This window comes from Centropristis striata, chromosome 13 (genome assembly GCF_030273125.1).
Source record: "Centropristis striata isolate RG_2023a ecotype Rhode Island chromosome 13, C.striata_1.0, whole genome shotgun sequence".
Taxonomy (NCBI): domain Eukaryota; kingdom Metazoa; phylum Chordata; class Actinopteri; order Perciformes; family Serranidae; genus Centropristis; species Centropristis striata.
Window position 1 is genome coordinate 9,705,913 of NC_081529.1, and position 26,608 is coordinate 9,732,520.

At 38.4% G+C, this 26,608-nt stretch overlaps 2 protein-coding genes across 3 annotated transcripts; both read left to right on the forward strand.

Annotated features, from left to right (window-relative positions):
- The first annotated feature begins 306 nt into the window (after nt 1-306).
- On the forward strand, nt 307-21,950 carry LOC131984049 (protein Hook homolog 2-like). Its single transcript, XM_059348916.1, has 22 exons — nt 307-474; nt 2,443-2,525; nt 4,853-4,925; nt 5,037-5,087; nt 5,179-5,311; nt 5,608-5,675; nt 5,993-6,058; nt 6,221-6,301; nt 9,092-9,258; nt 9,510-9,650; nt 11,844-12,045; nt 12,207-12,317; nt 13,746-13,833; nt 14,043-14,109; nt 14,433-14,570; nt 15,187-15,274; nt 16,723-16,757; nt 16,853-16,935; nt 17,036-17,139; nt 18,770-18,877; nt 18,971-19,042; nt 20,227-21,950. The coding sequence occupies exons 1-22, from the start codon at nt 430-432 to the stop codon at nt 20,353-20,355; spliced, it is 2,133 nt and encodes a 710-aa protein (XP_059204899.1). The 5' UTR covers nt 307-429; the 3' UTR covers nt 20,356-21,950.
- A 1,877-nt stretch (nt 21,951-23,827) lies between these two features.
- trir (telomerase RNA component interacting RNase) lies at nt 23,828-26,451 on the forward strand. Of its 2 annotated transcripts, none has more exons than XM_059348919.1 (3): nt 23,828-24,713; nt 25,069-25,140; nt 25,982-26,451. In XM_059348919.1, exons 1-3 carry the CDS (start codon nt 24,381-24,383, stop codon nt 26,087-26,089), a joined length of 513 nt encoding a protein of 170 aa, XP_059204902.1. In that variant the 5' UTR covers nt 23,828-24,380; the 3' UTR covers nt 26,090-26,451. The 2 variants fall into 2 exon arrangements, with proteins under 2 accessions (XP_059204902.1, XP_059204903.1); XM_059348920.1 differs by having other exon boundaries at nt 23,828-24,695.
- Nucleotides 26,452-26,608: the final 157 nt, after the last annotated feature.

Consider the following 26,608-nt stretch of genomic DNA (forward strand, 5'->3'; position numbering starts at 1 on the left):
GCACACACACACTGGTCATTTAATGTAATATCAGTTAAAGATACACGCACGCACACACACTGGTCATTTAATGTAATAACAGAAATAGGTAAATAAATTAAATGAAATTCATGAAACTCTTACTCAGGTCGCGGGCAGCTCAAAAAGACAGCAGGCTATTATTATAATCATTGTTATAATTCACCGTGACCAGACAAGCTGACCTGAAACATAATCCGTCTCCATGGGAACGGTCTTAATACGGAAGCTCGCTTGGATAACAGGAGCTGAAACGCGAAGGAGTAGGAGCAGCAGGAGGCCATGGCTGGACAATGAGTGACGTGGAAGGTGGACTGGAGTGAGTAACAAACTTCGGGGGAGAAAAAAGTCGAGAGAGCCAAATCCTTCGCCTGTGTGCAAGCTGCTGAGGGTTTAAGTGGGCCCAGCACCATGAGTCTGGACAAAGCAGAGCTGTGTGACTCACTGTTAACCTGGGTAAGTTTGACGGTAGCCAAGTTTACCAGAGAAGCTAACCGCCTGCTAACAGGTGACAGCAGGTGTTGGCAATATACGAGACAATATATAGTTAACGCTGCTTTGGTAAGTGACGGCCTTGGTTAATCGATAACAGCTGGTTTGGTGACTGAGCAGGTTAACATACAAGCAGTTAGCAGCTATCAAAGTTGTGTGTTTGGAAGCTAAGTGTCGCTAGCCAGCCAGGCTAATAGCTAGGTAAGTTGCACATATTGCTCCTGGTGGTCTGTTTTAGCTTGTTATCTGCTCCAAACTGCCTGCAGTGTCAGCAAAGTTAGCTGCCAGAAAAACACACTCCAATAGATAAGTGTAAGTTGACAGACCCATGCAGTAATGAGAGTTTATCCAACATAGTAACTTCTCAAGACAATGGACAATCCACCTGCCTGGCACTTGACACCAACTAATATTAATAGCTTGCTAAGTAGGGCTGTAACCCCCTAAAACGTTTTATATCTGTAATTTAATTGGTAACTGGGTTGAAATCCCTGTTATTTACATGCATTATTTAACATTGCTATCAACGCTACTATAATGTTTTTCCCTTAACTGCACCAAGTAACATTTTGTCTGAAAGCAATTTACAGTTTTTCTCAGTGGCCTTGGTGCATTTTTCACATCACTATTAACATTTGCACAACAGTTAGTTCAACCCCCACAACATTTAGTCATTTGTGCTCATCATAGTAGCAGTTTGTCATTCCTTACAACAAATTATAAATGCTTTTGGACATGCATCAAGTGCTTTCGTACAACTCTCTGCTGGTTTATAACATTATCATTGTTTATGTCATGCCAGTCAAAATGAACTATACCTGTGAATGCTGAATAGTCATTCCATATAAAACTAATAGTCCTCATTTCATTGCTTGAGTCATAACATAAATGTTGAACTAGTTGTCAAAATCTGTCAAGCAAATTGTATACATTTTTTAAAAATCTTTATTTTTTCCTGAAAATGTCATCTAAATTGAACAATTTCTCTCAGGTGAACCTCAGCTTTCACTGATGAGAAGGCTGTGTGAAGCATTAGTTGATACCAATGATAGGCCACTTCTCTACAATCACTCAGAGCTGAAACACTTTAAAACATATAGGAACCAAGCAGGACATAGTGTGGACCATTTCTACAACACTGTGACACTGGACTGTCACAGCTCTATTCAAAGGGACTTTATGTTTGTTGTAAATAACTCTATTTTTTCCTTTTGCACAATGCTGTAAACAATTAGAATTGAAAGCATATTTAGTAAAAATGTGAAACATACATATTCAGTGTGTTGTACTCAGTTACCTCACTAAATACAGTAATGTGTAACTTTACTGTAGTTTTCAAATGGCTGTGTAAATAGTGCTGTCTGGAGCATTTTCAGGTTGCGTCACCAAGATCTGACTTTTTTGCATTGAAAACATTTACAGAGTAAACTGTCATAATGAAAACATGACAGAGACATTTGACATTTGTTCATAAACATGGTGTCAGGACTTTTCGTCTTGATGTCACTGACACTTTTATTGACATGAATACTTGCTTTTGTGGAATGAGCTATCCAATTTGAGCAAGTGACACGCTTACAGGTTATCAACTAGGTTTTGCAGTTTGTACTAATTGTTTTTAGAAATGCATTAACTGTTGTGCAAATGTTAATAGTGATGTGAGAAATACACCAAAGCGACTGAGAAAAACTGTATTTTTGAAAGTACATCCTTGGCCAAAAAGTATACACAGATTATTATTTACAGCAATAGTGCAGAGGAGTTTATGCTTGTGTAGGTCTTTTAAAACACATAAAAAATTATAAACCTGCATTCACACAATCAAAATGTCTGTCTAGTCAAATTTTAGATTAAAGTTTAAAACTGCTGTGCATCGAAATTATATGCTTTATCTTTGGTTACTCCAATAATTCTTAATGTCTTCTTTCTCAGTTACAGACATTTCAGGTGCCATCATGCAACAGCAAGCTCCACCTAACAAGTGGAGTGGCCATTGCACACGTGCTGCACAGAATGTAAGATTTCACAAATGTATAAGTAGATGAAATATTTATTGTTGTTTTGATTATCTAAGTTATAGATGCTTAAAGTCATAGAGAAATATTTTTTGTGGTCCCGGAGCGTGACATGAATTTCATGCGTTCTACTTAATCCTGTCCATTTTAATACTTTTGATAGCTAACAACTTGCAGGACCTCACAAGGGTAACAGGAATTGTGTTATGTCATCAATGCTCGTGCTGTTAGCTACAGTTAGCAACCTTGGTGGACAGCTTGGCAGTTTAATGTGGAATTGAATAGGAAAAAAAAGCTGTATAGTTAAGAAGAGAAGGAGGTTTCCAGAAAAAGTGTTCTTCCTTATCTTGAAACGGGTGAATTCGGTGCTCAAGTAATTTGATGTTAAATGCTGTTATGAGACCAATCACAAACCTTCAACAAGTTCATGGGTGAACTGAAGGTTCACAAATCTTGTGAAGCTGTAACACAGGCAGTCTATGTGGTATAGCATACAATTCCTAAGAGTATTAAGCTGTGTAATGATAGGTTTGTGGGAAACTGCTTGATGAAAGTAACCAACATCATCTATCCTGAACCTGTGTGGCCTTCAATCATATGCTCCCTAGATTGGCAGTCAGTAGGGCTGTAAATCACAAGTTTCATCACCATACAGTGTTATATAAATTCTTTGGACAGCAATACAATATTTGCTAATATCACAGTGTCTGCTCTTACTGCATACATATTTGATTTCATTCAAGCCACGGGCCTGCATTTGATAGATGAAATATCAGTTAACAAAATTAGCTACATTTATATTTATTCACAAAAAGGAATTAATATATGCTGTGGTTATTACTGAGCTCCTCAAGACATTCAAATTAAATACAAATAAAGATTGTTTAAATAAATTATCAATTGAAAGTGGGAAAACAAAGTGGGAATTTCAAAATAAAGTTGTATTTTAAAGCTGATATTTATCCGTATTGTCACTTTGCATCAATGGTATTGTATCATTGATCATTTAATCGGTATCAATCCAGGTCAATATACAGTAACCCCTCTATCAGTCAGTCATCAGACCTTTAAGTGCCCCTGATGAAAGTGCACAGCTTGAAGTTGGGGAACGACTGGCAGAAATTCATTCAGAGCACTCTGTGAGCTTTGCTTATCTGTGTGATATGCACTAAATTGCCCTTTGAATTGCACAAGGCTGTTATCTATGCAAAGTTTAAATCATTCAAAGAACAGTCTGGATTTGTGAGGTTGGCTCTTTTTTTTAAAGGGACAGTCCACGCCAAAATTAAAAAATACATATTTCTGTTTATCAGTCTGGATTGTTGTTGTGTGATTTGCCAAGTGTTGAGATATCGTCTGTAGAGATGTCTGCCTTCTCTCAGATATATTGGAACTACATGGCACTCGGCTCGTGGTGCTCAAACCGCCAAAAACAACTCACTCGCTCACTACTCACAACCCATTAGCAATGTCTCTTTCCAGAAATCATGACCAGGTTACTCATCGAGCACTTTCATATAGAAACTATAGTATAGTTTCTATAAACTATAGTATAGTTTCTATAGTATAGTATAGTTTCTGGGTCAAGATGTCCTGAAATCGTACTATAGAATTAAGGGTGAGGATTTTTGAGCGGACTACCTCTTTAAAAACATAATCTGCTCAGGCCTGATGACCTTTGCAGTATGTGGTGTGTCCATACCCACATAGATGGATAAATAGACAACATTTTTGAAACAAGTGAGTCACTTTAACATAGAACCGACTGCTCAACTGCTTCTTCAGTTATTTCACAACAACAGCATTGTTCCCACGAGTCTCAAGCTGCAACGATTATTCGATTAATCGAACAATAATCGATTATTAAATTAATCATCAACTGTTTTGATAATCCAATAATTGGTTTGAGTTGGTTTTAAAGACAATAAGTCCAAATTCTCTGATTTCAGGTTCTTCAATGTGAATATTTCTGGTTTCTTTGTTCCTTTATGACAATACACTGAATATGTCTTGGGTTTGTGGACAAAACAAGAGATTTGAGGACGTCATCTTGTGGTTTGGGAAACACTGATTGATATTTTTCAACATTTTATTGACCAAACAACTAATCGATTAATCGTTTAAATAATCAACAGATTAATTGATAATGAAAATAATCGTTAGTTGTAGCCCTACACGAGTCACTTCTGGACGTGTCCTCAAATGTCATTGTGCTCAGCAGAAAAGAAGCAAACAGCCTCACTGCCTCTCGGCCTGTCGTGAATCTTTATGTCCAGACATGTGTCGTCCTTGTCCTCACTGGAGTTTTCTTGTGCTCTCATTACCAGAGACCCCTCTTGGTTTAATGAGACGTGGCTAGGCAGGATCAAGGAGGAGAGCGGGGCCAACTGGCGCCTCAAGGTAATTTGTGAAACAGTAGGATATGACAGAAAGAAACCTAGAACGACCAAGATATGTTCCTTCAACCCCCCCTCCTCAAGATAGTAACTCTGATTTGTTTTGTTCTTACAGGTCAGCAACTTGAAAAAGATTCTTAAGAGCATGCTGGAATATTATCATGATGTAAGAATATTGTATTACTTATACCAAATTTGGCACTTTTAGTACCCTTTAAGGCTGAATCCTGAAGTCTGACTTTACTCTCCATGAACAGGTGCTGGGTCACCCGGTATCAGATGAGCACATGCCAGATGTGAACCTCATAGGAGAAATGGGAGATGTCACTGAACTGGGCAAGCTGGTACAGCTGGTATTGGGCTGTGCTGTCAGTTGTGAGAAGAAACAAGGTAAAGTGTGTGCTGTAAAAGGGTGGGGGGAGAGTGCAGCCATCTGTGAAAATAACACACAGGATTAACTCAGAGTCAAATCACATGGTTCCTGCTTTATATCAGTCATGGTCTGATCATCACAAGTTGATAAACTGACCACAGGTTGTTTTTCCCTTCACACTAAAGACCATTTTACAAACTCCAATTCAAAGGGAAATACTGCTAGGTGCTGTGCTGGATTGGCTTTTAGGAGAGTATTTGTGTTAATCTGCATTTGGCTGCATCTTTACTCTCTGTTGTCTGCTCCTAAACAGAGCAAATCCAGCAGATAATGACACTTGAGGAATCAGTCCAACATGTTGTGATGACAGCCATTCAGGAGGTGAGTGAGCCTCCCGCTTATCCTTTTTGCTTCTCTCTATTTGCATTAATCCCAGCTCTTAGTCATGGTAAATTCACAATCAAAGGAATCCGGATAAGCAGAAAACTGAACACAGTCCCAGGAACCCGGCTCTGAGATATTTCAGGAATATGTTTATTTATTTTATTGGCAGCCTTAGGGCTGGGAATGTCAAATGAAACCTGTTCCAGGTTTTACCAAACAAAGTTATTAAGAAAACCCCACAAAACTGCTTCTGGGAACAGATATTCTTGTCATTATTTGAGGCTTTCATTGACTTTGACCCCTTTTTGTTTTAGCTCTTATCAAAGGAGCCTTCATCAGAACCAGGAAGCCCAGAGACCTATGGGGACTTTGATTACCAGGTGAAACTCTCAATACTTTACCCCCCCCTCCTTTTCATCACTCAGCGGATCTATTACATCCTTCTTTTGTGCTTTTCATCACCCTTTCAATAATGTTTACTCCCTCCTACTGCGACAAGTATGTCATCTCCTCTCTGTTCTGTTTGTTCCTTGTGTTTGCAGTCCAGGAAGTATTATTTTCTCAGTGAGGAGGCAGATGAGAAGGAGGACCTGAGCCAGCGCTGTCGAGACCTAGAACATCAGGTTGGTACTCCAAATGGGATCTACGTATTATTGGGCAAACATTTTGAGACCTTAAAAGGATAGCTAGGACTTTTTCAAGTGGGGTTGTTTAGTCAGCGTATTAGCTACAGTAGTCTGCGGTCAGCATGACCCCATCTTGGAGAGGCAGGCAGGAGTTTTTTTTAGCTGGATATAAGACATTTAGCATTGCTGAATGCATCAAGTGTTGGTAATACATTGACTATGGACCTTATACAACCCACTTAAAAGATTCTCAACTCTCCCTGTAAAGTTAAAATTCTTAAGAGAGGCATAATAATCTGTTTATCATCTAGCCAAATTTGCATTGGTTAAAATGGTTAGAAAATTATAAAGAAATCAGTCAATACTTTGCCCTGCAGATCACAGTTGCATAAAGTTGGTGACCTTACTGAGAAGTTTGAGTACAGCTTGTCACCTGCCAAAAACTGCCCAGAACCCATTTTTGAAAAGCACTTGCTGTCATTGCTAACCTCTGTATTAGGTTAGCATTGCATTGCATTTCCTGTAATTGCTTCATAATAAAAGCTGTCCCATTTCACAAGATAACTCGTTAATGTAGAACAGTAACAAATGTTGCGTTAGCAGTATATTAATACAGTTCTGATATAGTGTTAGTGGATGAAGAGTAAATGGGCTGATATCAATTATGTATAAATATACACTACAGGCTTTGGAAGCAAGATCAAATTTGTACAAAAAAGATCATAGTTTCATTGCTATACTTTGCAACAAAATGAATGTGATTATTATATGTATTATTATATGTGATTTGTGATTTTGGGCTATATAAATAAAATTGATTTGATTTATATAAAGAGTCACTTAACAGAACACATTTTGACTATAATTATCAGGTCTTTGGGTTTTTATTGCTTAGACTTTGTGTATCTTTCTTTCTTCAGTTTTAGCCATTTCTGTGGTAGTTTGTCAGAGATATGAACACAGTTGAGATTTATTGGGATTTTTGTATCCAAACTCTCAAAAGCCAAAGAGCTAAAGTGAATAATGCAAACTGTGATTTGTTTTTTACTTTTGCACTAAAGTTGTGACTCTTCCAAATCTCCTCAACCCTAAAACTAAACCCTTCATTTCTTTTGGTAACATTTATTCAGCAATGGTCTGGTAACATCAATGTATACCTAAAGATCAATTGAGGAAAATGGTTCAATTCAATAAAGGTAAAGACTGATCATGCAGTAAACACATCCAAAAATCCAAAGAATCCATACTGGTTTTTCAGAAAGCCATTGTGAACAGAAAATTTAAGTTGCTTCCAAACTTGGCCTGTTGTGTGCGGGTGTCTCTATGTATGTATGTGTGTATGTGTATGTATATGTATATATATATATATATATATATATATATATATATATATATTTTTTTTTTTTTTTAAAACAGTGGTGCTGGATTATAAACTATCATTCCTGTGAATCCCCTTGAGTGTTGGTCGGCAGGTCTCACAACTAAAACTTACCACAGGAGGTAATTCCTCAATATAAATACAAAAACTTGCTATTCCTGACTATAAATAATATCAAATATCAGGGTTTGGTTCCATGAAAATATTGAGGATTCTAGCTTTAAAATGGCATACTGAGGCTTCAATTTGTTTTATCTTCCATCCCTATAACAGAGTTGTTATTAACTCAAACTATTCTGTGCTTTCTGAGTAATATAAACCATTTATCTTGTGATGTACCGAACTCTGAGACCCCTTTGATGCCCAGTTTTGCAGATCTGTGGTTGCAGCATGTTGTTGAATGTGTGTGCCTGCAGCTTTTTATGCTCTGGCCTCTTCTTATTGATTAGCCTGCCTGAGACTTTGTTTGTGTTCCCATGTTACTTGTTTTTTGCACCACTGACTGAGAGGGGACTAATTTTGTGCATTTCAAAGATACATTCCAGTCAATAGTTGCATAACATCAAGATAAAACTGACACATTGCCTTGGGATGGAGCAGTAGCCAACAATAATTTGTACTGCTCTCAGCCCACCTGTTTGTTTACTTACTTAGCCCACGCATTAGGGATTAGTCATTTGTGTTGTTTTGAAAGCTATTTACTGTTACTGGTCCTGTGCTAAAGCATGCAATCTGTCCTTAAAGTTAAGTGTAGGGATTTGCTGTACTCGAACTGGAAAGATGTCTAGCAGGTAAGTATACATTACCCCCTTAATTTATTATTGGAATGCCAGCTTGTCTAACCAAAACTTCAGTTCAGCCTGACTCCATCACCGACATGCTGAAACATCCAGAAAGTTAACAGTATATATATAGCAGTATAAGCAATATGGTCCTCAGTGAGCTGTGCATATTCATCTATTTGCATCATGTGGTTATGACCCTGAGGATAAAGCTAACAACTTCACTATTGAGATAGTCCCATCTGCCTGAGACCCTCGCAAACCAGCCGACTAACTGGCTTTTGACGCCTGAGCATGTGAAATGAGAAACATTGCATGCATTGTTTAAGGTCCTGTAAGCATGAAAAGTGTTTGTCACTATATATCCGTCTATGTCAGTCTTGGTTATTTTGAGAGAGATGTCAGCATTCTTCTTATGATGTTCTTTGAATCAGCATTGTGAACTTTTTCTTCTGCTCCTCGTGTCTCTTCTATTTTCCCTCCCTCTTTACAGCTGTGGATTTGTCTCTTTGTGTGTATTTATCACGTCTCTCTCAGCAGTCCTTTCCCTAATCTTTGCCCGTGTTTTTATTTTTTTATTTATTTTTTAACAATGTTTGTCATCTGTGCCTCTCTCTGCCACCACAGCTGTCGGTGGCTCTGGAGGAGAAGTCGTCCTTGCAGGCAGAGACGCGCTCCTTGAAGGAGAAGCTGAGCCGCTTCGACTCCCTGGACGCCTCCACCACTGCCATCACCGGCAAGAAGTTGCTGCTGCTGCAGAGTCAGATGGAGCAGCTTCAGGAGGAGAACTACAGGTACAAGCAGTACACACACAATGTGGCTGTGGAAACCAGTCCAGGGTTTCTATCTATTATTTAATGTATGCTCAGCAGTCCTTTACATAACCGACATCTCCACACTCAACTTCTTAGAAAATGTAGCTCATAAGTTCACAGTAAATTAAATGCTATTGCTGAGTCATTTTGCTCCATTTATTATCTCACAATGGGTCCATTCAGTTTACTCAGTCACACAAACCACTGCTCTGATATCTGGTGAATCTCAGACTGGAGAACAGCAGAGACGACATGCGTGTGCGGGGAGAGATACTGGACCGCGAGGTGACTGAGCTGCAGCTGCGGAACGAAGAGCTGACCAGCCTGGCTCAGGAGGCCCAGGCCCTCAAAGACGAGATGGACATTCTCAGGTGAGAGCAGTCTCAGAAAAATCCCACCCATCAAGCTGAACTTATTGTGGTAAACAGCGCAGGCGTACTCACAAGCTAACCCAAGTTTGGACTCAGCCAAACTGCAGAAAGTCACGCCTGGTGGGCGTTGAATCACATGGACACTGAGGGTTTTGTTTTCTCTGCTTTGTGGCTTTTGGGATTGTGTAATGGCAAACAAGGGAAGACTCGAAACATTAAAGGCTTTTTGAAATGCAATTCATTCAGAATGAACAGTGCCTTCTAGACTAAAATGAAGTATATTGTAAATATTGGTTGACAAATATGGTTCAACTTCAACAACATGGAATTGTTGTTAATGTATTGTTCTACAGGTTCTTGAAGTTTGTTCATTTGAAGGTGGAAAACAAGGCCTTGAAAGTTTTTATGAATAAATTAATGAATAAATAAAATAAATGGGACATTAAAAGTACCTAAAATTACATATTTTGTGTAAGAATAGAAATTCTTTATTTAAGATGGTCTTTTGACTTTTCAGTGCCTCCCACAAGTCATTGTTTCAGGCTCCGAGTGCGACATCACATGTGTACATAGTACAGCACAATTGAGAAGTGTCCACACATTTAAGCCTTTAAAGCTTCTTTAGAGCCTATTACTTCTCATTATAACTCTGCTGTGGGCCATTGGCAGTGGTTGAATTTAAATTTCTATATTTCTTATATTTAGAATAGAAATTTCAATTGCATGCATGTCTCCTGCAGTCTCTCTCTCTCTTTAATGTTGTCTGTGAGCTTCTGTAAAACCTACTGGTTCCCATTATTGTAACAGTGTTATCTGTGTCTTAAACTATTCTGTGTTGAGTCCTCAAGTTCAAAGGAAAAGACTGTTTTAAATTATGGTTGTAGTCTCCTTGGCATCAATCATTGGTTTGTGAACTCTCACTTAGTTTGGCCTTTTGGTCATCTTGCTTTATGGCCTTTTGCTATATTTGTTTTGTGAAACGAGAACTGATCAGGAGCTGGAAGGATGCTGCATCATCCTCTGACGCTAGTGCTAACTAGCTAGCTTGGTTAGCAAGGAACAATGATTCAAACAGCTGACTCCTTAGAGTGCCTTTTAGTCCAACTAATCACTAACCAAGACATTTAAGACTGACCAAAATTTTCCCATGAACTTTAAATAACTGAAAACACACTGTAAAAGGGACACAAACTGCACTGTGGTAGTCACCTGTCAATCAGCTGGTAGCCCCGCCCCAAAGCATAACCTGCTTAAAAGAGCATCATGCTGTATTAAAGGAGATGGGAAATTTTGAGCAGTTGAGATCACAAACTATCACAACAATCGGGAAAATGTTACCAAGTTAATAAATCAAGTGAGAAATAGGGTAATTTCCTCATAGACTTCTTCCACTTATCAACTAGAGGAGTCACCCCTTGCTGGTCATTGGAAAGAATGCAGATTTCAGCTTCACTTTTTCCTTCAGTAGAGGTTTCTGATTGGAGGGAAGTGGCACCTAGAAATATAAATGAACCATCAAAGCATAATTTTGACCAAAAATATATCTTATTAAGCGTCTTTGGGTTATTGAAAAGCGCTATATAAATTCAATGAATTATTATTATTATCCCTTTTAAAAGGATATGTGTGACCTTTTCACATTTTTGTTCCCATCAACAAATCCCATAAAAAGAGCAAAAGTGAATTGATCTCTTTAACAAGTCATTGTTGTGCAGAAACTATTAAAAACCCAACAGTGAGCTTCGCAGTTACACTGGGTGAGATGTTGCTTCATTACCATGAACTGGACACTCTAGTTTATTTACAGTCAACGCACCATGCATTGTAAATACAAATGAGCAGAAAGAGGCAAGAAAGAAGTAGAAAAGTATTTAGATACAAACTCAACACAGTTAGTTTTATTTGTTTTTTCAGGGGACTGTAGAACATCACCAGCCTTTCCCTTTAAGCAGTAGTTCATCTATTATCAATTTACACTCACAGAAACAACTCCCACGCTGCCCACACACAGACGTCCATTCAGCTCCTCTCTGACATCTGTGTTGATAATATGAATTTCATGCATTGACACTGGCGTGCGTCAGAGTTGTTGATTTTTCAGTAGTTAAACACAATACATCCGTGTGGATATGTACTTAACTAAAAGTATCTCTGAGCCCGACGCCTCCCACACTGTCCTCTCCTCCCCCTCAGGCACTCGTCCGACCGGGTGAACCAGCTCGAAGCCCTGGTGGAGACGTACAAGAGGAAACTGGAGGATCTGGGGGACCTGCGCAGACAGGTGCGCCTCCTGGAGGAGCGCAACACCGTGTACATGCAACGCACCTGCGAGCTGGAGGAGGAGCTCCGCAGGGCCAACGCCGTCCGCAATCAGCTGGACACCTACAAGAGACAGGCAAGCTGTGGGCTAGAAGGAGGAGGGGGAGGGCTGCTTGTTCCTGTGTTGACGTCCAAGTGGAGTTAAACACAGTCTGGTTCATGCACCTGCTTGGAAAACCTTGCAGTTTTGTTTCTTTCTTGCCAACGCAGACTGTTGCTATGCTCTCTGACTTGTAGGCTCATGAGCTTCACACCAAGCACTCGGCAGAGGCCATGAAAGCTGAGAAATGGCAGTTTGAGTACAAGAACCTTCACGACAAGTATGACGCACTGCTGAAGGAGAAAGAAGTGAGTCGGTGAACATCGTCAGGAAATAAAAGTTCCACTGTGGTGGGGAAAGAATGAGCACGTGCCTCTTACAAAGTGCTTTCACTGCATCCGTCTCCTGTCACGGTTCAGATTAGTAGACAGCATGTGATCTAGTGATATAGGTTTGATTTCAGCGATGGCAGTCCTGTACAGAGCAACACTTGTTGTGACTGCTACAGGATGCACATCCCTGCCGGAGGAATTGTTGCCAGGCAAATGTCGTACTATTCTTCTGTGGACTCCCACGTCCTGTGTCAATTCTAGCACCTTCTGCAAACTGACAGAAGTGATTAATGTCCTCGCTCACACGTGGGAGTAATTAAGAAATACATACTGTACTGACATGAAGTGTACATTTACTTTGTACTGTTTAAGTAGCGTGAGAGTCTAGATGAGAAAATCTGGGGTTTTTGCAGTAATGTACATCTGATTTTCTTCCCAAGTTACTGCCCTAAGTCTAAATTTAAGATTTTTTAAAAACATTATTTAGTTATTATTTGCATTTTAGTATTTAGTCGAGACAGGAAATATGGTTAGCCAGAAATCAAACCATGGACTTTGTGATTACTATCTGGGTCCAGAACTCGTTTTGGTTTTGAACTTTTATTTCTACATATGAAAGGTCCATCCTTTCTTGAATTCATATGTATACATACAGGTGGCCCAAATAATTATTTTAAAGGGAAAGTTTGCATTTTTTGAAGTGTGGTTGTATGAGGAACTTATTCATAATTGGCCTAATATTTACAGTAGATGGTGGTCGGCCCGGCCCAGTTTGGAGACGAGGCAGGAGTACCGACACAGAAGCTAAGCAATGTACTGCTGTAGACTGGAGCAGCAGTGAAGCATATTTAAAGCCACTTAAAAATTAAATTATTGTACGCCATGCTTAGAATATTTTTCACTGCTTTATCGCACAGCTGGGTTTAAGTTTCTGTCAGAGGATAACTTCAGAGCCACCAGACTCACAGGAACTGTAATTTTAAGTGTCTTTATCGTTTAGTTTGTTTGTGATGTTGTGTGATTTTGGTATGTTGAAGTTCTTACCAAAGTCACACAATAACCCAAACTAACTGATAAAGACAAAAGTAGATCAGCAACTTCTGTTTTTCTTAAAGAGAGCTTGGATAACGTCTTCAGTTCCCTCTGTGTAGACTTAAACAGGGCTGTCTGACAGCAAGGTAAAGCAGTGAGAATATTATAAATTTAGCATACACTAGACCTGATATAGTTTTTATTTTATTTTTTTAATGTGGCTTAAACTAGATGATACACTGGCTATGGGAAACTACCTCATACAACCCCACTTTCGAAAAAAGAAAATAATTGAAAAATCGTCATTTAACATCAAAAGGAAAGCAGTGTGACATGAAGCTGAAGTCTGTTACATTGTGCTTCGTTCTTTAGCGTCTGATCTCAGAAAGAGACACACTTCGGGAGACAAACGATGAGCTCCGCTGTGCACAAGTCCAACAGAGGTGTCTCAGTGGTTCTGGTGAGTAACGGCTTCACTCAATTCACAAACAAGTAACAGAACTTCAAGGACCACCCTTAACAAATGTGGAGCAATGAGAGCTGGTGGCTAAGCACTTATTAACCTTGTGTACATGTAAAGCTGTTTGTGAATGTAAAATACCCATTGATGCAAATAAGGATATTTAATGAAAATAAAGTAACACTTAATCTTTCTGTCTGTTTCTGCAGGAGGCTTGTGTGACAGCGGCGTCCCAGCTGGAAACCTCGCTGCAGAGATCATGCCTACTGAGCTCAAGTATGTCCCTGTATCAGCCTGTATCTGTGTGCATAAGCCTAATAGATAAGACTTTTCCTTCCAAACCAGTAAGGGACATACATTGGTGTCACTATCAGCAGCCCACTTGTGTTCTATATTCAGCTGCTATAGTCTGAGGCACAGTTGGCCCCTGAAATAGCGACACATGTCAGTGCTGCACATTTGGTCGGGGCGTTGTCGGAGAGCGATGCAGCCAGCTCGGCAGACCTTTCTCAACTCTGCCACTCTGACTCATTTCATCTGTCCACTTTCTTTCCCCTTCACGGTCCTCCTTCCTCCTCATTGTTCTTTCTCTACAACAGGGAGACGGTGGTGCGTCTACAGAGTGAAAACAAGATGCTGTGCGTCCAGGAGGAGACCTGCAGGCAGAAAGTGGTGGAGGTTCAGGCCGAGCTGGAGGAGGCTCAGCGCAGCAAGAACGCCCTGGAGACTCAGAACAGGTAGGGGAGGGTGTGTGCTTTACATGCAGTCCAAGTTCTTGTTGTGTTCATTAATCATTCCCCTTCTAGGCCACCATATTGTGTGTTCCTGGACATTAAGCTGCTTGTTTGGCTGATGGTAGGAGTGATATCTGCCTAAATGTCAACTCACCCTCTGGACTGTGTGCTCAACTGAGCTGTGTGGGCTGGACTGGAGGACAGACAGCAGAAAGCCAGATTGTCCCTTGACTGTGTGTGTGTTTACATGCCTGTGGGCATGTGGACATGTGGGTGGACTGTGTGTGTGTGTGTGTGTCCATGCAACACCAGGCCCAGGGTGTGGGAAGCATCCTCAGCAACAGTAACAGGAGGAGAGGAGTGGAGTAAGCATGCTCAGTAGAGCCAAGCCGTGAATGGCCAGGCAGTACACTGGGGGGAATGGATGAAGACCGCCCGCAGCGATGTACACACATCCACACCATAGTTTGCATACATCTCCCACCCACAGTAACAACTCCAGGACCTTATGTTTCATCCTTAACATCGACCTCCCTTTTCTTTGTTACTCCCGCCACAGTGCTCCTTCAGCCTTTTCATTTTCTCTCTTTTTTTTTTTTTATACTTTCTTGTTTCTAAGATTAAACCAGCAGCAGATCTCAGAGCTGCGGTCTCAGATCGAGGAGCTCCAGAAAGCGCTCCATGAGCAGGACAGCAAGACCGAGGACGTGAGTCCAGAGATCCTCCGCCCACTTTTGTTTGAACTCCCCTCATCACAAACAGTCATGTTGACAGTAGATATGTAGACACAGTCTGCATGGGAAAACTTTTTTTCTTATGAAACTGATCAACTAGATGCATGGCACATTGAGTAGATTTTCTACTTGCACAATGTAGTATGAGGTTTATAACTGCATGTGTTTGTTCTATCAAAATTTTTCCCTTCATCGTTTATTTATTTATTCCCTGTTAAGCGTCTTTAAATGTTTAGAAAAGTGCTATATAAATCCAGTGTATTATTATGTATTAACATTGTACATACAATGTATATTACATTGTCAACTTCATCTCTATCTCTGGAGGAACTAATCTCTCACCCTACTGCTTTCGTTTACTGTCGCTTTTTAGCCGTCTGTAGGTAACAGAGGAAATAAATATTTTATTTGTCCAGCACTCTCCTGGACAACGTAGGTTATGGTGTCCCCATTTCTTAATCACGCCAAGCATTCTCTGTATTATATGTTGAACAAATACACCATTACTGATAGATACCGTTATAGCTATGATAATCAAATCAAAATGACTTTATTTATCCCCGAGGGTAAATTCAGTTAGTCTGGTAGAATCTCTGTTAGAATGAGACAGCCTGATGGCTGTAGGAGAGAAGGATCTTTTGAATCTCTCCGTCCTGCAACAGAGAGAGAGGGGCCGTCCACTGCTGTTTTTTTGGTCCATAAAGGTTTTGTGGAGCAGATGATCCGGGTATTTCAGGATGGCCTGGAACATGTTGACAGGTCACCTCCTCCAGTGTGTCTAATGTATAGGATAGGTGAATATTGGTGGAATGAGCCGACTCTAGAATAAATCATGTTAAATCAGACAGACTTCTCCTGTAGATCAGTGTTGTGTTTCCAGCTTTGCGGCTCTGAACAATAGTTGGGAACCCTTCTGGTTTCTTAGGCTAACTTAGCTAAAACGCTAACATAAAATACTAATGAACTAATGTGTACAAAGCTAACTGTACAGAGAAAAGTAAGGATGAAAAACCACAAGGTTGAGGGCGAAGATGACATTCAGGTAAACATGACAGGAAGTAAACACGTGCAGTTCCTACAACATTGTGCAAGTAGAGAATTTCAAAGATGACTGTTGCACACTGGGCTGTTTGTTCTACTTTGATACATGTTGTGTGGGACTTTAACCCATGTTTGCTGTGGTGATTCACTGTTAACGCCTGCCCCTCTCTGTCTGTCTCTCTGCGCTGCCCCCATCGATCAACTCTGCCAAAATCAGGCCATAGTAAGTACGGCCCACCCTCTGTCCAACTGGCCCATGATTAAACTGTTTGCCAGCTTGACTTTTACAGCTTTTATTGTGTGTACGTGTTTGTGAGTTATTATTAGAAAGCCGTGTGCGTTAGTTTTTAGTTTGAAATGTTTTCTTCTTTTCTTTCAAGTCGTCCTTACTGAAGAAGAAGCTTGAGGAGCATTTGTAAGTTGTCATCATCACACTGCTCCTTACATATTTATTTATCCATGTCCAAAAAGCCAGTGAGCTCACACACTCATAATGTGTGATTATTGCAGGGAGAAGCTCCATGAAGCTCACTCAGATCTGCAAAAGAAAAGAGAGGTCATTGATGATTTAGAGCCCAAAGTGGACGACAACAGTAAGTCTGAAAAACGTCACGTCATGATCTTGACGCCTCATTGAGCTCCTGCCAGTGTCCACTCTTCTGTTAACACCTCCTTTATGTTTCTACCTCTCAGTGGCAAAGAAGATAGATGAACTCCAGGAGATCCTGCGGAAGAAGGACGAGGACATGAAGCAGATGGAGGATCGGTACAAGCGCTATGTGGAGAAGGCGAGAACGGTCAGTCCACCTCAGCGGAACATGGTGTCCTCGGTATAAAGCAGGGGGATGCTGTTCAGTTTCAAGGAGGTCTAGTTGTTTGTATTACCAGCCAGTAAGGGTCCAGACCTCCATAATGTCTACATTGCGTCCAATAGCTCACTTCTACATCTGTCAAATAAAATCAAAACATGCATTTTCACATCATTTAATTGTAGCATAATTTTAACATTACGATTTACGAAAACTTTATTTTCCACTCAGTGGAAAATCCTCTTTGGTTTCACCATAGACATGTCTCAAAACAACAGAACAAATAGTGACACAATAAAGAAAAACATTTCAAGGATAGAAAAATATAAATAAGCCTACAGCAATAACTGTACTTCACACATCACCCATTCAAGTACATAATTTCTTAAAAGCACACCACAGTTCAAATCAAGTTTACAATTGTAGGTCTAAGACCTGCCCTATTCAGAGAACCTGCTGTGCAGGGAAACCCTCAGCAAAGGAGAAAACAGGAGTAAACAGGGTGAATAGCTACTGCATTCCAGTCTTATTTATTGACCAGTATAACATGTACATACAGACATATTGATCTTTCATGCCACTTGTTTAGGAAAGCAATAGCTAGCAGTGGATGTTTAGAGGGAGATAGTAGATGTCAGTAGTGGTGTACGTCATCTGAAAGGTCGAAACCTGAAAAATAAACTGAGAAGCTGCTTAGCACTGTGTATCAAGTTGGTAAAGTCTAGTTCGAATCTATAATATGAATTAATGTATTATAAACTGTATAAGGGTTTATAACTTTCAGTACATGAAGGCCATTTCCATGCTTTTTTGTTACTATAGTGATATAAGACCTTAAAGGAACACTATATAATAATCCATGCTGTGATTTGGTTTCAAATACTTTTAACATTTTGTAGATTTCTGCAAGAAATGTGGAAACGTGGGGGTGTGGAGTTAGGAAGAAGCAAGCTAACCCAACCTGGAGGCCTTTCTTTATTATTTGAGGTTATTATGTTGAGGCTACATTACCTGATAACAGACTATCTCCTACTGAGCTGTAAGGGGGAGAATTGTGGGTAATAAAGGTATATTGCCAGGTTTTGACAAGAAACAAGAATGCCTGAAGTAAGAAAGATTTCTCCTGAATAGATTTCTTACATTTTTTAACCCTTCTGTTATGTTGTGGGTCAAATTGACCCATTTCAAAGTTTAAAGATCTAAATAAAAATAGTTGAAAGTATTTTTATATAATTTTTTTTAATGTAAAATAAAATTTTTAAAAATCAACATAATGTAAAACTATTGTATTTTATATGTAGGTATTTCCAATGTACAAGTTTTAACATGCATTTATTATGAAAAACGAGTGAATTATCCTCATTGAACCATGATCTGTGAGAGGTAAAGAACACTTTTGTAGTAAATATTGATTGAAATGGTTAGTAATTGAGTTATTAATGAAATATAAACGGTGTTTATTGGGATATTTTAGTTTCTGACACTTTTAGATAATTAAACATACCCCGGGTCAAATTGACCCTTGAACATTGTTTCTGTTCCTCAGAAACAAACATAACAGGAGGGTTAAAAAGTGAAATCAGCGGAATAATATTTTAATAAGTGTCTTTGTGTGCAGGTGATCAAAACCCTGGATCCCAAGCAGCAGCCGGTGCCTGCGACTCCTGACATCCAGGCACTGAAGAACCAGCTGACCGAGAAGGAGAGAAAAATCCAGCACCTGGAGGTATGAACCTTTTAACAAAAAAAAAAGAGACAAATGATGTTACCGTAGTGCTTTCAATCTCACTAACGCACAACGATGTGTTTCTTTGCTCAGCATGACTATGAAAAGAGCAGAGCCAGGCATGACCAGGAGGAGAAACTCATCATCACTGCATGGTACAACATGGTAAGTCATTGTCCAAATATATGACAACATGTAGAAGGCTTAACCCTCCTGTACTCCTGGGCTCCTTTTTGACCCCAAATAATTTGCAACATACGATTAATATAGGTTAACTTTCATAGAATTGCTTGAAATTCAGCATATGTGCCGCTCTGCATCCTTTATAGATGATATAAATTTAAACTTTTAAACATACATTTTTACGTGTTTTATAAATTTTTATAGCACCCCATGACATTAGACTGGTTTTAGGACATAAAACCTAAAACTAGTCTAATGTCATGAGGTCCTTTTTGACCCCTGAGCAGCATGGGTGTTATACTTTTTTTATTTTTGCTGTCATCCAAAAATGAACAATGCTTTCAAAACAAAAGTTTCACACAGTTGACATAACCCACTCTGTGCAATACCATCAAGAAATTATTATTTATATATTTTTATTTATTATAATATAACTATTGAAAAAAAATCAGGTTTTATTACTTTTTTCCCCTTGAAATGAGGCCTTGCATATTTGACTAACATTGACCAATAATAATGAAAAAAAAAAGATAATTATATATCAATGTGTTGGTCATGAGTTTCCTTAAAAGTTGAAAAAAAAGTTGGTAATATTTTTTTCTACATGTCCTAAAACCAGTTTGATGTCATGGGGTCCTTTTTGACCCCTGAGGAGCATGGGTGTTATATATATTTTTTTATTTTTTTTTAGGGGTGCACCAAGTCTTTTATCGCTTTTTTTTTATTTTTTATGATTTAATGACGAAAATCGATGCCCATCCTTAGTACAACATACATACAACCAAAAACTCTGGACACTTTATTTATGGTTGCAGTTCTTTTATTAGTTTGTCCTATAAATTGTTGCCATTTATTTTAAGCTCAATATTTTATTAACTACTTCAGACATTGTGATTTCCTTTATTTGTTCAAGAAAAATACTGCTGTGTTATCGTTTTTCAATAAAATAAGATTCAGACATTGAAGGTGTATGCTGTGAGTTATAAAAAAATCGGTATCGGCCAAAATCGGAATCGGCGGGTCAGGCTTTTTAAAAATCGGTGATCGGCCAGAAAATTGCAATCGGTGCACTCCTACTTTTTTTTTTTAGGAGTACACAAGGGTGAAAGGTATGTTGTTTATTATTCCTTACACACATCCTTCCTCTGTGTCTCTCTGTGTCTCAGGGGATGGCGTTGCATCAGAAAGTGTCTGGCGAGCGGCTGGGTCCCTCCAACCAGGCCATGTCCTTCCTCGCCCAGCAGAGACAGTCCACCAACGCCAGGAGAGGCCTGACACGCCATCACCCCAGATAAAAGGCGTCCAGGCGCGCTGAAAGGAGAGAAGACGAGGTGCTCTGCAGCAGACTGCACCTGAACTCCCTGCATCTTTGCCTTAATGCCTTCCACTGGATCACTGCACCTCAGAGAGGATTGGTCATGCTGCTGCTGCCCCCTGCTGGCTCTCAACGCTACGAGAATGTTTCTTCTCTCTGTGGAGCCCCGGAGGAGGCAGACACTAATACTACTGCTGCTGTTGAAACAGAACTGAAAGGAGGAGAGGGTCTGAAAAGAGGCCGTTTCACCTTTTAAGGTGACTTTTATTTCCTCTTTCACCTCATGGACTTGAGCTTTTCTTAAGGTTTGTTTTATTTTTATTTTTTTTGTCTTTTATGTTATACTATAAGATAGAATGTGAACTAGTTTTGTCAAGTTCAGATGTAGGAGACAAGAGAGGAGCTGTTAGAGGCTTCTTATTACTGCTGTAAGTGCTAAAGAAAAGGTAAAGCCACACAGGCGATCACAGTCAGCCGTTAGAACATCTCTTTGGTTTTGTCATTTATTTTTGTCATGTGTTTTGAGGTGAGTTTGACTTTATTCTTTTCATTTTAAAGGCTTCGTAAAGACCATAAGGGCGTGTTAATGGCTTTAGCTCTCCCCCACCCCCCTTTGTATTCACTCTTACTTTTCTCTAAACTTAATATTCATAATAAGCATTACTTAAAATGTTCTCAAGATACACCAAAGCACTTTCGTAGAAGGGCGGGTTTGTTTAGTGCCTCGCAGAAAAAATACTCCCTCTAAGGATGAGAATGAAGTTTGAGATATTTGCAGTGTGAACGCTAATGAATATGTCACTGCAGGCTCATTTTCATATGGCTGATGATGATAATTTTTTTAACAATGTTCTCTAAATATGAATTATTACTTTGACTTTTTTTTTTTCATTTCCTTCCCTCTTCCCAAAGATTCAAAACAGGGTGTTGGACCTTAATGCACTCACCACTTTAGACTCCAAACTGCCTCTTAGTTTATCACAAAGACTGGAAAACCAATACTGTGATTGAGTCCTTTATATTAAAAACACTAATAATAATCATAATAACCTCATTTACAGTTGAAGTGAACTGGAAGGAAATGTTTTCATGAATATGCTGGAATTGTTTTATCATCTGTTGACAGGAAGTGGGAGGCGGGTTTAAAGGTTGAGCCTGGTAGATGTCACATTTATCAACACTGTCGATCTTTATTCACTTTTGGTTAATTTTCCTTTCGACAGATGTCCTCATTTTAGTCAGTCCCATAGCAGAGCTACAGTGTTGTGAGCTGGTCCCTGTGAGTGTTTGTGCTATGGACTACACAGACCATGTTGTGTTCATACACTTTTTTTTTCTACTGATGTTTGAGTTGATATTTATGGTGTTGTGTCACTATTTTTGCTGCACATTTGCATGTCTTGAAGGGGTTAAACGTTTAGGTTTTACAGTGTTTGTTTGTATCATATTATGGTCTAGTAGGTTATAGCATAGCGTATTTCACACAGGGATCTGAAGCAAGTTTAACCATCTGTAGTCCGGTCTGTTGTACTTTTGCACTACAAATAATAAATGGGATCTTAAGATAAGAAATGTTGTTGGTCTTCTTCTGATTTTCTTTGACTATACAATTAAAGTAAACTGAGTCTGGAAAGAGTCCATACTGACTAAAACATTTCTAAACACTTATCCAGAAGGATCCGAGACACAAGTCTGACCCAGGTTATTATCACCTTAGTCCGTCTTGTGGGTACACTTTAATTCTGTCATGATCTAAAGGCCAAACGGATTAGTCAGACTTCTCACGTCCTTTGTGCATCAGCCTGAGCGTTTGAGTGAAAGCATTGTTCATCTATCACCACTACTTTCAACAAGCAAGACTCAAATACTTTATGACCTGCATACTTTAGTTAAACTAGCCAACAATTCACTAAACAAAATCATGAAAAATGTTGGATAAATACAGCACTTAACTGGAAATTGTTGTTGAATGTTTATATTACATAAATTTAGTAAGAGTTTTTTAATTTTCAAATTTCTCAAACTTTCACTTGAATGAAATCTACTGTGAAGAATATTGTAAATTCTGGTAGAATAAGGTGTGGCAGATTTATAAATAAAATATGTAAAGACAAATAAAAATTGGGGACAAATATATAAATAATAAATATAAAATAAATGTCTATAATATAAATCTGGAATAAATGTCTATGATACAAATATAAAATAAAAGTCTAATATAAATAGAAAATAAATGTCTAATATAAATACAAAATAAGTCTATAATATAAATCTAAAATAAGTATAATATAAATCTAAAAGAAATGTCTATAATATAAATACAAAATAAAAGTATATTATATAAATATAAAATAAAAGTACATTATATAAAATAAGTCTATAATATAAATCTAAAATAAAAGTCTAATATAAATCTAAAATGTCTATAATATAAATCTAAAATAAAAGTAATATAAATCTAAAATAAGTATACTATAAATGTCTATAATATCAATACAAAATAAAAGTATATTATATAAATCTAAAATAAAAGTAATATAAATCTAAAATAAGTCTATAATATAAGTATAAAATAAAAGTCTAATATAAATATAAAATAAAAGTCTATTATATAAATATAAAATAAAAGTCTATAATATAAATATAAAATAAGTCTATAATATAAATCTAAAATAAGTACAATATAAATCTAAAAGAAATGTCTATAATATAAATACAAAATAAAAGTATAATATATAAATAAAAAATAAAAGTATATTATATAAAATAAGTCTATAATATAAATCTAAAATAAAAGTAATATAAATCTAAAATAAATGTCTATAATATAAATCTAAAATAAAAGTCTATAATATAAATCTAAAATAAGTCTAAAATATAAATCTAAAATAAGTATAATATAAATCTAAAAGAAATGTCTATAATATAAATACAAAATAAAAGTATATTATATAAATATAAAATAAGTCTATAATGTAAATCTAAAATAAAAGTCTATAATATAAATCAAAAATAAGTATAATATAAATGTAAAAGAAATGTCTATAATATAAATACAAAATAAAAGTATATTATATAAATATAAAATAAAAGTGTATAATATAAATCTAAAATAAAAGTCTATAATATAAATCTAAAATAAAATTCTATAATATAAATCTAAAATAAAATTCTATAATATAAATCTAAAATAAGTCTAAAATATAAATCTAAAATAAGTATAATATAAATATAAAAGAAATGTCTATAATATAAATACAAAATAAAAGTATATTATATAAATATAAAATAAAAGTATATTTTATAAATCTAAAATAAAAGTATATTATATAAATATAAATGTCTATAATATAAAATGAAACTATAATATAACTATAAAAGTCTATAATACAGCTGGTGTCTAAATATGGCAGTGTCATTTCCGGCCCAGCAGGGGGCGCCTCAGCCGCACTGTGACGTCACCTAGAGAGAATAAACATGGCCGACAGCGAGTGCTAGATGGCGAAAGTTAGCGAAAAGCGTTTGCAAAATCGGCGAACGTCTTAGTATTTGATGCAGGTATTTGAACTTTGTTTAGCACTTTAACTGTATTATTATATTTGGATCAACCTCCCACATGAACTGGAGGTTTAAGTTGAGTTTGTTCGTCTGTAAAGGCCTCATTAAACTGGCCGTTAGCCCGCAGTGTTAGCCGCGTTAGCAGCCGGACCACCGCCTGCTTTTGTTGTTGTCAGCAGGTCTGCGGCGCTGGAGGGCAGATACAGGGAAGACTTTTAGTATTTGCATTTCGCCACTTTTCTTGAATATTTTTTTTCGAGCTGGACTTGTTTTCGTGGCTGTTCCGGTGGGACTTTTTGTATTACCTTGCGGTGTTCAGGGTTCAGCCCATCTCGCAGCGTGTTGGCAGTGTTCATTTGAGGCCAACTTGGCAACAAAGCCACACTTTTTTAGACACAGACTCTCTTTGAGCCGCTGGACTCTGTACCGAACATCACATCCAGCAACATGGACCCAAAGCGCGCACACAGCAAACCTCAACCGAGTGGCGGCGGCAGCAGCAGCGACTCCAGCTGCGGCAGCCCCGCGTCCCCCTCCGGCAGCCCCGCTCCGTCGGCCGGTAGAGCCCCGGGGCCCGCAGGTAGAGCCCCGGGGCCCGGCGGCAACGCGTTCGCCAACGACGGCAGCTTCATGGAGATGTTCAAGAAGAAGATGGAGGAGGAGAAAAGGAAAAAGGAGACGCAGCACAAAGGTGGAGAAGCGAGAGTCACCGAGCAAGGACAGAGCCCAGTGGACAAGAAGCCCCCTCCCGTGACGAGCTTTGTAAGGGGTTTGGCAGTTGTAAGATGAGATAGTTGAACACATCCAAACTCAACCACCATGCACTGATTGGCTGTCTCTCTCACTGGCACTTCAATTATTACATCCTGAAATAAAGGCCAATATTTCAGTATTATCGTAGCATTTCACACATGCCAGTGTTTGTGTTATATTTGCAATATTTTATGAACACACTGTAGCAATATGTAATATTTGTAGACCAGTGAAGACTAGGGAAGCTCCCCATGATGATGGTTTCGCTGGTGGGGCGGGAAGAGACTAAATGTAGACCTTCTGCTCTGGTGTAGTCTCCTTCATTGACAGTCCATCTGCAAGGGCTCCTGTAACGGTTTCAGTCTTCTATCCCCTAACCCAGGTGGGGAAGCGCAGAGGTGGTGTGTTCCTAAAGACCGGCATGGTTGCGAAGAAGCAGAAAAACGACACTGAAGTAAGTGGGCTTGGTGATGGGGTTTGTTGTAGGGCTGTAACTAATGATTATTTTCATTATCGATTAATCTGTCGATTATTTAAACGATTATTCGATTAGTTGGGGCGGCTGTAGCTCAGTTGGTAGAGCGGTGTGCCCATCGATCGGCGGGTTGGTGGATCGACCCCTGACCTTGGCAGCCTACATGTCGAAGTATCCTTGAACAAGATACTGAACCCCAAAGTGCTTCCGATGCTGCATTCAATTGGTGTGAGAATGAATTCCTAATGGTGGCAGGTGGCACCGTTTAGGGTAGCCTCTGCCACCAGTATGAATGTGTGTGTGAATGAGTGCAGTCTGTAGTGTAAAGTGTTTTGAGTGGTCACAAAGCGACTAGAAAAGCTATATGTAAGTGCAGGTCCATTTACCATTTAGTTACACACATATATATATTTCTTTTTTTTTCTGTTTTATCCTTTTTATAATTACACTGTTATGCTTTTAACCTGTAGCACTTTGAGATTTCCTCATGTAAAGTGCATTACAAATAAATAAAATGTTTAAAAATATCTGTTTCCCAAACCACAAGATGACATCCTCAAATCTCTTTTGTCCACAAACCAAAGAGATATTCATTTTATTGTCATAAAGGAACAAAGAAACCAGAAATATTCACAATCAGAGAAGTATTGTCTTTAAACTGCTCAAATCAGTTATCAACGATTATCAAAATAGTTGACGATTAATTTAGTAATTGATTATTGTTCGATTAATCCAATAATTGTGGCAGCTCTAGTTTATTGGTTTTTATGAGTGTATTCTTGACTTCATTGTTAATCATCTTGTGCTTCCTCTCCTGCAGGCTGTGCCAGGCAAGAGCGATGCTTGGTCAAAGTATATGGCTGAGGTAAAAAAGTACAAAGCCCACCAGTGTGGTGACGACGATAAAACCAGGCCGCTGGTCAAGTAGGGTCCAAAGGTGAACATGAAACGACAATGTTTTGAGGGGACAACCATCTGGGAGGAACTCCGGGAAGGCCGATCAGTCCTGACCTTCTCATACTGCCAGTTCAATTCACCCTTCACATAAAGTCTTTTACAAACTGCTTAGATTGACAGGCCTTCTTCCCTTTTTGTATTGTTTTTTTGTCTTGTTTATTTGTTGGACTCTGGTAATCTGATGTCAAAAGGTGTTTCAGAAGTTTCATTATTGATCATTATTGTTGAATGTTTTCAAATTTTGTCATGTCTGGGTTAAGTTGGGGTTTATTAATAGTTGGATTTGATTTAATATCCAAATCAAGGTGTCAATTAAATCTACACTGCCCATTATCGTGGTGCTGCGCCTCCGTTTTGTTAGATGCTGATACAGACACTAACGTCTTTTTATGGAAGTCCATTTCTGCCATTTTATTTAAAAATCCTGTATAATTAAACATTCTCCAAATAATGACTTAGCATTTAAAAAATAATTATTTGAATCTCAATA

Excerpts from the sequence above, each read along its gene's own strand:
- LOC131984049 (XM_059348916.1), top strand. The coding sequence starts at position 430 with ATGAGTCTGGACAAAGCAGAGCTGTGTGACTCACTGTTAACCTGG. Across the intron at positions 9,259-9,509 it reads CTTCAGGAGGAGAACTACAG|ACTGGAGAACAGCAGAGACG; the intron begins GTACAAGCAGTA and ends GGTGAATCTCAG. Across the intron at positions 9,651-11,843 it reads GACGAGATGGACATTCTCAG|GCACTCGTCCGACCGGGTGA; the intron begins GTGAGAGCAGTC and ends CCTCCCCCTCAG.
- trir (XM_059348919.1), top strand. The coding sequence starts at position 24,381 with ATGGACCCAAAGCGCGCACACAGCAAACCTCAACCGAGTGGCGGCGGC. Across the intron at positions 24,714-25,068 it reads TTGTAAGGGGTTTGGCAGTT|GTGGGGAAGCGCAGAGGTGG; the intron begins GTAAGATGAGAT and ends CCCCTAACCCAG. Across the intron at positions 25,141-25,981 it reads AGCAGAAAAACGACACTGAA|GCTGTGCCAGGCAAGAGCGA; the intron begins GTAAGTGGGCTT and ends CCTCTCCTGCAG.